Genomic DNA, 12,105 nt, shown 5'->3' with positions numbered 1-12,105 from the left:
TTCAAAAGTCAATGATGCAAGCTAAATTCGTAGTTCCGGTATATGTATACGTGTGTAAGAAGGACTCTTCCTCTAATGCTTCCAGTATAGAAGATTTTTATTTCTCCATTCGTTTCCTTAAGACCTACTTGATTCAATTAAATTTTAATTTCTGTCTTTAATAATTTCATGTATACTAAATCACCTTCACGACATTAAATAAAAATAAATTTTAACGGAATAATCCATGAAAAAAAATTGACTGAGAGTGAACTGAGATATATTGGCGATACACCATCGCTGCCTGCCATAGCTAGGTATTGGGTTTTTTCTGTGAGGTTTTCCCCAGCCTAGCACTGGGTAGTTGATCTTTTATGACTAATGGCTGACCCCAGCTAATCAGTCAGGGTCAGGTTTTATGACTAATAGCTGACCCCAGCTAATCAGTCAGCCTATGGTACCGTGAGAGATTTACACAGAGAGAGTTGATGCCAATAGGGCAGTAGGGGGGGGGGGAGGAACTGAATCATGGGAGTCAAAGGTAGAGAGGGGGGTAGAGGGGGGTCAATAGGCGCACGATATGGGATAAGGTGTGTTGTCCAGTGTGACACATTTATGATTAATTTCAATCCAGAACGAGGCTTGGACCGGGTACAAAGCCCCTGTTCCCAATGACGTCACAGTATCAATCATCATAGGAGACTCCCTTCATTGTTTACATAACATGAAACAGAGAAGGATACCAACGGCAATAAAAAAAAAATTTAATTCATTCACCCTAACTTGGAATATTTTCAAAGCTTAAAAAAGTTTTATTTTCTACTTTCGATATATATATATATATATATATATATATATATATATATATATATATATATATATATATATATATATATATATATATATATATATGTATATATGTATATATGTATATATATATATATATATATATATATATATATATATATATATATATATATATATATATATATATATATATATATATATATATATATGTGTGTGTGTGTGTGTGTGTCTGTGTCTGTGTCTGTGTCTGTATGTGTGTGTTTGCAGCTTCTAACTAATGCTGAAATACTTTGAATATTAACTATAGTAGTAAATGCAAATAATTTATTTGGTTAAATCAGCTCGGAATATGCCAGCTTCAATTATTTATGAATGAAAACAACCTCTTAAAAGCTAGAGACTTTAATGACGGCGTCCGTTTTATTTTAATCAACATGATTGGGGGATAATTGCAATGTCCACGACTGCGGTAATTAAGTTGTTGGCTTAGCCTGTACCCCCTGCCCCTGGGTTTACGTACTCACCGTCGCTGTGGCCCCGACCCCGGGGGAACAGAACAGCCCTGGGAACCACTCGTGCGGAACAGCTCCACGGCCTTGCTCCGCTAGCCCGCCTCGACTATTTTATAAAAGGATTAGGTTTTTTTTGTTTTGTTTTTGTAATTATAAATAAAATAAAATAAAAAACTCGAACCACTAGCTAAGATACTTGCGACTAGATTATTTTTTCTAATGTTTTTGACAATGTATACGGTTATAGCGAAGAATGTTCACAATGTTAACAGTTGTTCAAGTTAGGGTGAAAGTTTGGTTCTGTACCACTCGCTCGCGTCGTGTCAAGGGTCACGCGTGACTTGTCAGCCTGTCACAGAGAGGAAAGCGCCACCTGTCACAGTCATGTCACATGTGTGACTCAGAAAAGTCGTATTAGGTATCTGATGTTGCGGGGGTGGGTTGACGTGGTGGGGGCGGAGGGGGGGTCGCAGCTGCTGGTTCCTCTGGTTACATTAGCTGGAACGGGTTACAGAAATTATCTTCTAATATATCGGATGGTGACAACGCTGGTCGTACACTTCACGAGTGAGTGTTAGATCTGTTTACGTGAGACGCACGAGCTGTCACGAGCGGGTGGGGGGGGGGGTAGGGGGGCTCATGAATACTAGCAGATCACAAGATTTCAGTGTTGTATGTGACCCTAATGGCGTCACATAGTTCGGTGTGTGACTCTAATGGCGTCACATAGTTCGGCGTGTGACTCTAATGGCGTCACATAGTTCGGTGTGTGACTCTAATGGCGTCACATAGTTCGGCGTGTGACTCTAGTGGCGTCACATAGTTCGGCGTGTGACTCTAATGGCGTCACATAGTTCGGCGTGTGACTCTAATGGCGTCACAGAGTTCGGTGTGTGACTCCAATAATGTCACTGATTTAAAAAAAAAACTTTATCCGAGTTGATTATAAAGTGCTGAGCAAAAAAAGATTTAAAACGTTTTCTCAATAATAGCAATTGTCCGCTCGTGATATTCATTCCCATGAGTTAAATGCCAAGGTTATATAAAGCGAGGTGTGACTCACTCGTTAAGATAAGGCTTTTAATTAAATATGCAGGTGTACTAGTTACATGGGCACCTCGTTGACTTAATACGTTATCCGGGTAATTATTACATGAACGAGAGCACTCCTGGGGAGACTAATTATATTAGGGGAGTGAGGGGGGGGGGGGGGTGGAGGGGGGGGTGGGCGTTAGAGTATACCAATTTAAAAACCTTTTCTTGCTGGAAAAAAAACTTTTTTTTTTTATTAATTAAAAAGGGCGAGATTCTTAAATACATTAATCAACCACAAATATATTTAATTAACTGGTCCTATCTTATAAGGTATAATAGAAGGAACAAAATTGCGGGCAAAAAGTTTCAGTATATTAGTGTCACCTTACAGTTGAGAAATTTTTGTGCATATAAATTCATTACAATGGTATTTAAACCATCAATATGTAACAAAATAGAAAAAAATAAATTTTGATCAGTTTTTTATTGTTACTCCGCAACTTCTTATTTACAAAGTATTAAACTATGATTTAATTAAAGTAATATTTCATAAAGTGTAAAGATGTCCAGCCTAACCATTCAGAAGAAAAAGTAATTTAGATAAGATGAGAGCAAATCTAGCGCATGCGCCCTGATCAACCATTCTGTAGATTAAACATAATTATATTTCTAATCTTCGCTCAGAGTAATATTGCAAAATCGATTGTAAACTTCTTTCGGTTATAATTATTTCGTAGTAATTACTATCCTGAGTTTTACTCATTGTTCTTCAGCAATTAACCGCAGAATTGGATAATATGAGTTCGTTATGTTTTACGGGGTAAGGGACATAATTCAAAAATAATTTTTCTTTAGATTGTAAGAAATTAAAATATTTTAAAATAAAAATAAATTAACTACTTTAAAATAATATGTAAAATAAGTGTTACATCAAAATTGGCAGAAATAATCAAACGAACGGTTTATTCTTGTTATTTTTCTTACTTCATTCAGTTTTGTGAATACAAGTAGGCCGGTTTAACTTTTATCAGAATTTCAGGAAACTTCAGAGTCATAAAACTTATGTAAAGTTTGCTTAAAGATCAAAATATCATATAGTAAGGTACGAGTGTTATTTTTAAAAAATCCAAAAAACATTATTTTATACGGATCACCCTGCATCGGTTGCCGGGAGTCCCGCTGGAGTTATCGAACCTGGTGAGCCAACTATCCTCGCCACTTCTCCCCCGCACGAAGAGCTCAACAACCATTGTCAACGGCTGCCGTCACCGTTGTCTTCCACCCCTCGACTCAACAAACAATGAAAGAAAGAAAAAAAAACTGTACCCAGGTAAAATCTCCAACCCTCCCGGTCCCTCCTCCTCTCTGAATGAGACCCTCATTTACTCAGCTACCTCTGCCACGGTCGTCTTTCTCAGATGGAGGGACTGACTAATAGTCACGTGACTCAGACTAGGGAGACTTGTCGATTTTTTTTCCTCACAAAAGAGTTAGAGCCGTACAGAAGGACTAACATGACGTAAACTACACGAGCTGCTGACGTCAACGACCAAACACGAATTATCCAATCAAAATTCAGCTCAGAACGATTTCAACGGAAATCTCCACTTAAAAAGTTCTTTTTTGTTTTATGTCATGATCGTTTCCTGAAAAATTGATGAAATTCAATAACGCAATAAATTTTAGAAACATCATTTTAACTGTCGTATTTAAATGATTAAACCATGCTCGGTCGATGATGATTTTTAATCAACAGAAGAAAAATAAATTCTATGTCGGAGATAAAATGTTCCTTTTTGTTAAAGCGCCGAAATTGCGATACTATCGTACTTTTTCTCGTAAAAAAATACTCACTACAATTAAAACAACACTAAATAATTAATAACGCACTCAAAATAAAAAGCCACACTAAATTTTTTTTAAAAATTTGAATGTGTATGGCTCTACGGTTTTAACTCATTACTCAAATTTAAAATATATCGATGAGGCTAATGTTTGTTTTTCACTCATCTTATATGCTCACACACACTCTTTCTCTATCTCTCTCTCTCTCTCTCTCTCTCTCTCACACACACACACACACACTCACACGCACGCACATATGCACACACACACGCGCTACCACTTGCAGACTGCAGAGATCTGTGCATGAGGGTTTGATGACTAATTATCGATTTTAAAAAAACAACCGAAGAATCGACTGTAGCCTTTGTTTGATTTTAAACGGACACAACGTAAAATCGGCCATTAAACGGATACACCATATAATCGGCCACTAAACAGATGCACCATAAAATTGGCCATTAAACCATACACTATACAATCTGCCTTTTGTGAAAGTTCCTTTAACGATTACATATTTTACGTTTATTATCGATTCATTTCATCGCTGTAAGCGTATAGAAACTGAACTGCCCATTTAGGTCATAAAACTAATTAAAGCAAGAAAAAACACCGTCATTTTACAGCTAATTACATCCGTTAAATTATTTAATACTTTTAAAATGTATCATATAACTTCGATTAATTAATGATGAATAAAAAAATAAAATAAATGTAAACATTTTAGACTTAGTAAATTTACTTTATTTTATTTTAAAATATAATCGATAATTGTATGTAACCTAAAACGAAGTTCAACAATACTAAAGTGAATTATTTCGTTGTAAACTAGGAAAAGTTTTTTGTTGTATCATAATGAAGAGAGAAGAGCTCAATACGAAGCCTTAAAAATGTTACAAATATGTAGGCTAATAAAAGAGGTAAAATGTCGAAAATAAAATTCAAAATGATATTTTTGTGAATAAAGAGATTGATTGGGTATCAAAATTTTTTTTTGTACTAACTAAATGTTTGTATATGTTTTTTTGCTATTGGTTTTAAAGAAAAACGCATTGCGTTCATTCACGTAATAATGCTTTTGTATTGTTTAATCCTGGAATAAAATTAAAATCCGAATTTCAGTCAAATAAAATAAAATAAAAACTTTTAAAAGAAAGCTTTAATAATTATTTGTTATGCCTACAATGCCTTTTCTAATGCATTTTAGATAAAGCAATTAATAAAATGGTGTTTATCATAAGCGACACTGTCTTGTTTAATTTTTACTTTTTCCTGTACGAGGTACAGTTTGGATAAATCGTGCGAAACCCCAATTTTGCAATCTTGTATGTTTTTGTGAGTATGACAACAGCTTTAGTCAGGCGGGCGGAATTTCGTATATAATATTCTTTTTCTTACAATCTTTGAGCAATTTCCGGTAACACGGAGGTGGTAAGTTATGTCCTGTTTCTAAAAAAAAAACCGATAATTTGAGTACCGTTTCAGTTAGATGGCCTGACATTTATATACGTAGGTTTCTACAAGCTTTTATTTTATTAGAATGCTCTACATCGCCACTTATTGTTTGTGGGGACGGAATTGGGAATTCGGTGGGGTGGGGGGGGGATTGACTAAGGCTTCTTTAAAAGTATATTATAATCACTTGTGATTAATTAGGAAACGTTTAAACAAAAATATATTTCATAATAACTGTGCTTTATTTTAACACTAAGCTGTGACATCTTCTTAAAAGATTCGAATCATAAAAACACTACAGGTTTTAAACAAACTTGTGAAACAAGTGCTTGTGAATGCTCTAAGCGATGATCCCACATAATTGTGTTCGCCTTAAGCGGCGGCCATTGTTTTGTTTGAGCGTGCGCAGCGCCGCGCGGTGCGAACAATGGGGACAAAAGATGGGAATGATTCATAGTCACGGAAGATGGGAATGATTCATGGGCTCGTAAGATGGGGAACTTCCATCGCACTTTAAATAGAAAATGGTCTACAACGCGTGCAATGTGTGTGTGTACATTTCATCATGCAAAATGTGCTCATACATGTTGGGGAAATTCCGAAATAAAAGTTTTACTATTTAAAGACTGTCGGGGCCCTTAACTTGTCAATAGAACGTTAGTATGTTTGTTCAGCTCTTACGCACCTTTAAAAATTTAATTTTAAACGGTTTAAAACAAAAATCTATTAGCTGGCGTAAATTGGAAGTTAATTCTAACGCTTATTAGCGCGGCATATTGAGTTTTGGCATTGCATAAAGAGAAAATCTGGCCAGGTAGTGCCGAACCGACTCACCTGACTCCAGTTTAAAAATAAAATTGGTCTAATCGAAATGTAACCCTGGTCCCAACGTTTAAACAAATACTATTCAATAATTTAAAAACGGAAGTCTGCGAGTTTTTAATTAGACGAGGGAAAATAATTCTTTAATCAATGTACGTCTAAGGCAGTATGACGTATAATTTGGTCACGTGTTTCTATGAATCACGTGATAATTTTTCTCCAGTATGTACACGTCCTGCGAGCGAGGTTTGCCGTCTGCGTCCTTTCATATGGTTGAATCACATGTGGCGTGTGGCTTTGCTTGCCATCCAGACAGTTAAAATAACACTGACCACTATTATAAAAAAAAATAATCAATAACATATGTTAGCTAATTTTGTTGTAAGTTTTTGGCTAATGCCAGTTTTTCTCGCATTGCCGGTGAAAACAAAAGAAGAAAGACTTACACATTTAAATGGCTGAAACATTTACAACAGCTCTAGAATAGACTAGTGTTAAAGTCGATTTTAAATGGCATCACATACTTTTAATTTGTTTTTTAACCCCCCCCCCCCTAGGGTTGCCAGGTGTCCAGTTTTGAACTGGACAGTCCAGTATTTGAGCAGACTGTCCAAGATAAAATAAATATAAATACTGGACAAGTATATTAATAATACTCTGTTACCCCCCCCCCCCCCTTCTTCTGCTTTGCGGCATACCTGAGAAGGGAAGGATAGAAAGGTGTCCAGTATTTGCGGAAAAGGTATCTGGCAACCCTACCCCTCCCTCCCAACTTTCCATTCTACATAAGATACAGTCTACACTAAGGCCTTTTGTTTTGACTTATCCCAAATCCTTGCTGAAACCTGATAAAAAAATGTTTAAATATGTTTTGAAACGCAATTTTTTAATAGTATTTTCTTAATATCCCCCTCCCCACCTTTCCCCCACCCTCCGTGACAAAACTCCTAAACTTATCCAGAGGTGTCGCGATGCGGGGGCGGGGGGGGGGTGACACCAAAAAAAACAAACAAGATTTATAAAATGATTGTTTTATTTTGCCAGTTTTATGAATGCTTACTTAGAGTTAAAAGTATTTTAAGTACATGAATGCTATCCAGACAATGGAGGGATTTGGGGGGGGGGGGGGAGAGGCGGTTGACACCATGACGTAAATTTGCTAACTTTAGATAAAACAATGTTACATCCAGCTGTATTAACAACCGACTATAGATAAACATCATTCGTATTAAAGATTTTACCGGGGGGGGGTGGGGGTGGAGGTGGCACCAACGGTAAAATTCACAGAAAAATTGGGGTGACACCATACGGTGCCGCACCGGGGGACACTAGACCTAGCGACGCCACTGTCTTTATCCACTAGTAGATGTGTGGCGTCGCTTATGGATAACCACTATGATTATGAGCATGTTAAAACTGAAATCCAAGAGCCAGGTGAAGTAGAGTTCGCCTGTTTCTGTGATCTCGGCAAAAGAAATAGTAGTGTGGTCAGCATTATGCCCAGCCGCTTTTAATTTTCTCTAACGTGAGTCATCAACTCTGGGTTCTCGAGCCCATACTTAATCGTTAATCTCGCGACATCTAATTTTAAAGTAAATATATAGAGCCGTGTCATGGTGGTGTTGTAGACAGTTTTAAAGATAGTAACTTTGTCCTCACGAATCGTTATTTTTCAAAGAAACTGAACTAAGCATACTAAAACAGCATAAAAATAATAAACATTAAATAATCCACCAAAATTAGTAATAATTCATCACTGGGTTTAAGATAGGCCTAACACTACGACGATTGTCATTTAGTTTCGCTTATAATTGGTGCTCATGGCAGTAATTAGTTATAATTATTTAAAGAATGTTTATTCATTTTAATTCGTCAAAATATAGATCTAGTTAAGTTTTATTTTGTCAATATGTCATGTCAGCTAGGGTTCTCATAAAAGGTAGAGTCTAGTACGTATATTTTAATTTCCATATTCATTTATTTAACAATGTATACTTAATTTCTAGAAAAATAATTCTATCCCGCAAAACCTTTTAACTCAGGATAAAAATGAAATTATTAATTTATATTTTGGCGAGTAATCTAGGTAAAGTTGGTAAATTATAACCGGAAGCACCTTCGACTTCCGTAAACGCTTTGCCTTCGAAAAATGGTATCTACAAAACCGATTTATTACCCTTTATTTATATTTAAATTATCGCGACATTTGTAATCACCATGTTTTCTCATTTCACAATATCCTAATTGGATCTATATCTAATTACACAGGGACTATATAATGAGTTAATATGTGCCTATGAGTCAATTTTTTTTAATGCACAGGGTAGTTGGTAGCACTGAGCAGGGGTAGTGTTTGTTTGGCAGTTTGTTATTCTGAAAATAAAAGTTTAAGTAGGCTACATCATGGGCCTGAATCTAGATGTCTTTATTCTATGTTACCTACAAAAATAGAGTAAAAAATCTTAATTTCCCCAATGGAGCATATTTTTTTCATTTTACTAAGCCACCCTAGCAAAATTCAACTTTCAAGTCATTCTCTTCTTCACAAAACTCCATTTTAGCATAATTGATTTGCTGCTTAACGTTCACCTCCAGTTTTGTTTGGTGTATTTTTACTATTGTGCTTGAAATGAATAATACATTCAGGTGGAGGTGAATGAGAAGTAGCAAATAAATAAACTATAAACTAAAGTTGAGTTTTACTCTTATTCAATTCCCAAAGCTGGTTTCTTGGGGTCTCCCACTTTTTCTTGATCCTTGTAAATTCCATGATAGATTTTTTTCTGTTATTATTTATTTTGCCAGTTTCCTGAACATAAGTTATGGCCTATTCATCTCGACCTTATCTGAATTTCTTGCTCCTCTGGGATTTGTCCTGTTTATTCTAACACTAATGATGTGTTAAGTACTTTGTCAAATCACTTGATATTTCAAATCCACATTAGGCTTTTTAGAAACTATTTTAGCTTGTTCTAGTCCCCTTATGTTTGTGTTAAGTTTTCAGCACTATTCAGTAAAACATTTGAATTAGGCCTAAATTTCTTGAATTTGGTCTTGTTAGCCGCTTGCTTGATGCAAAGCACCTCTTGCCTGCTCCAGAGCCACCTATACATATCAACTATACTTCTAAATATAAACATTCTTCTGCTTTCAGTTTTTCCACATATCTCACCTGGCTCAATGTTATTTGTGTTTATTCTTAATATTTTATACTCACTTTCATTAATTCTGTCTGAAATGTATAGAAAATGAGCCTAGTTCATGCATTTTGTCTCGGGCATTTGGATAATAATGAAATCAATGTCCATATAGACATTAGGCTATAAGCATTTAATTTATTTACCCTTTAGGTCTATACCATAGTATATGTATTGTAAGGTATATCTAAGGAGTAGGTATGTAATTAATAAAATTATGAAAGTACAAATTTTTTTTACTAAATACATTTTTTTAGTAACGAGTAGGGAACTCAGCAAAATTCTAAAAATCCCTATTACGAGGAAGGACTATTAAATTATGTTTAAGAACAAAATTTATTAGGGCTTATAATTTAAATTAATTAGGCTTAAATTTTACATCACTACAATTTTGGCTAAAAGATCAGTATCAGCATTAGATTGGAGACTAAGTAAACAAATACACACTATTTTCTTACTTGCAAATATTTTTAAGCTTAGATTGTTTTCACTTTTTTTTTTATTAACAAGAAATCATTACTTGAAATTTTACTTATATTTGCTGGTTAATGTTACATATTCTTGAAATTTGTGTAGGCTATTCTTAATCTAGTTTGCTTTACAAACAATCTGATAAATATAACAATATCAATTATAAACATGTTTTCATCTCCAGTTGTTCTATTCATTTTTCAAGTCCCTTGTGGGGAAAGAAGTTGTGGTTGAGCTAAAAAATGATCTTTGGTAATTTTCATTTTATGAAAAAATTTTCTCCTATAGACTATATCTTGCAAATTTATTTAATCTACAATCAAAATGTTTGATTTGCGAAAAAAATTATTACTAATACCTAATTAACTATTTCTGTTTCTTTTATTTTTTCTAGTATTTGTGGGACTTTGCACTCAGTGGATCAGTTTTTGAACATCAAACTTACAGATATCAGTGTTACAGACCCCGAGAAGTATCCTCATATGGTTGGTTCATCTTATTTAACACTTTGTATCTGTCATCAATAGAACAGTTAATCCCATAGTTTGGGCTCAAGTCTGTAGGACTTCCTTGAGTCCACCCAGCTCTGAAGGACACCTAATTCATGGTTGGGAAACAATGGTGGCTGAGAATAGTGCTGACCACTCAAATATGCTGAGGTCATATGTATTTGAACTTGTATTTCTTTAAATTATAATCATAGCCTCCGTTTCTTTTACTAATTAGAGAAGTTAAACACATGAACATTTTCTTCCTTTGTTAGACATTTAATTATGCTCTAATTGTAAAATGCAAATTATTTGATCAAGCAACACTTCCAATGTGGAAGACTGTATATGTTAAATATCTTATTGTGGTATTTGTGTTTCAGTTGTCTGTGAAAACTTGCTTTATTAGAGGATCTGTTGTTAGATACGTCCAATTACCAGCCGATGAATGTGACACTCAGCTATTACAAGATGCAACTAGAAAAGAAGCAGCCCAAAATAAACAAAGATAGAGGTTTCAAAATGTATAGTTTAAATGCTGTAAAAGTTCAATTGACTGTTTGTCTGCACTGTGTGAAATTCAGAGAAATAGCTGTGAATGCTGGTTTAAATGATGCTTTTTAGAAAGAAGGAGAATGAAAGTAGTTGTTATTTCTGTGATGAATTAATTTGTGTATACTGATTGAACGCGTCTAGATTGTCTGTTTTTTTTAACTGCCCCTTTTATATAAAATAAAGCTTGGAAGCAACCGATTCCCGAGAATGTTGTTTTAAAAATTTGTTACTGATGTCAGTTTTTTTTTGTTGATCTTAATAATAGTCAAGGGGCAGTAACAAAGTAAATTACGACGTGGCCGTTTTTTATTTCTTTGTCCTCTTAGACTTGTGCCAGACTTGATAGTTTTCACTTTATTTCTTGTAAAATTTAGTTTGTTCATTTACTATATTATTTTTTTGTCAAATAGGGTCTATGTTTCTTTGTATAAATGAGTACATCAAATCAAATGTTTTTATTATTCAACCTGCATCAACCATTTAAAATAGGTCATTTTAAATCCACAGTTTAATGTCATGTTAACTGGTGGCTGCTGAGTTCATAGTTTTATTTTCTTTGCTTTGGATGAACATTTTCACTGAAATGTTGTATTAAACTAAACATGCTTTTACACCATGTAAATATTTGTGTTATTATTTGATTTCTTTATTAGAGCTTAGTTAAAAAAAAACATTACTGAATCATGAAGTAGACTTTAGTAGACAATTGAATTGAAAAAAAGAAATATAATGAGATTACCTTTTTGTATAAGTCTTGATTCCAGGAAGGAACAGATAGCTAACCAGTACAACATACAAAATGTATCTAATTTTTCGTTGTATGTAGAATGCCTGTTAATACTGTTATAAATAAATATGGTTATTAATATTATACAGACAAAAGGTAAGGAGTCTGAGTTGGTAATGGTAGGATAATTTTTTTTTTTTTTAAAGTTTTGTATT

The 12,105-nt window shown here is 34.4% G+C and overlaps 1 protein-coding gene across 1 annotated transcript; it reads left to right on the top strand.

Moving 5' to 3' along the window:
- Positions 1-8,483: 8,483 nt before the first annotated feature.
- On the top strand, positions 8,484-11,777 carry LOC131945183 (U6 snRNA-associated Sm-like protein LSm2). The gene is made up of 4 exons (XM_059306212.1): positions 8,484-8,604; positions 10,305-10,372; positions 10,515-10,605; positions 10,992-11,777. Exons 1-4 carry the CDS (start codon positions 8,602-8,604, stop codon positions 11,118-11,120), a joined length of 291 nt encoding a protein of 96 aa, XP_059162195.1. The 5' UTR covers positions 8,484-8,601; the 3' UTR covers positions 11,121-11,777.
- Positions 11,778-12,105: the final 328 nt, after the last annotated feature.

This window comes from Physella acuta, unplaced genomic scaffold (genome assembly GCF_028476545.2).
Source record: "Physella acuta isolate Inbredline_101_S28 unplaced genomic scaffold, ASM2847654v3 ptg000531l, whole genome shotgun sequence".
Taxonomy (NCBI): Eukaryota; Metazoa; Mollusca; class Gastropoda; family Physidae; genus Physella; species Physella acuta.
This window is presented reverse-complemented; position numbering and strand designations above follow the sequence as displayed.

Bases quoted from the DNA above. Each gene is read 5' to 3' on its own strand.
- LOC131945183 (XM_059306212.1), top strand. The intron at 10,373-10,514 runs GTAATTTTCATT...TATTTTTTCTAG, and splicing joins GAGCTAAAAAATGATCTTTG to TATTTGTGGGACTTTGCACT. The intron at 10,606-10,991 runs GTTGGTTCATCT...TTTGTGTTTCAG, and splicing joins CCGAGAAGTATCCTCATATG to TTGTCTGTGAAAACTTGCTT.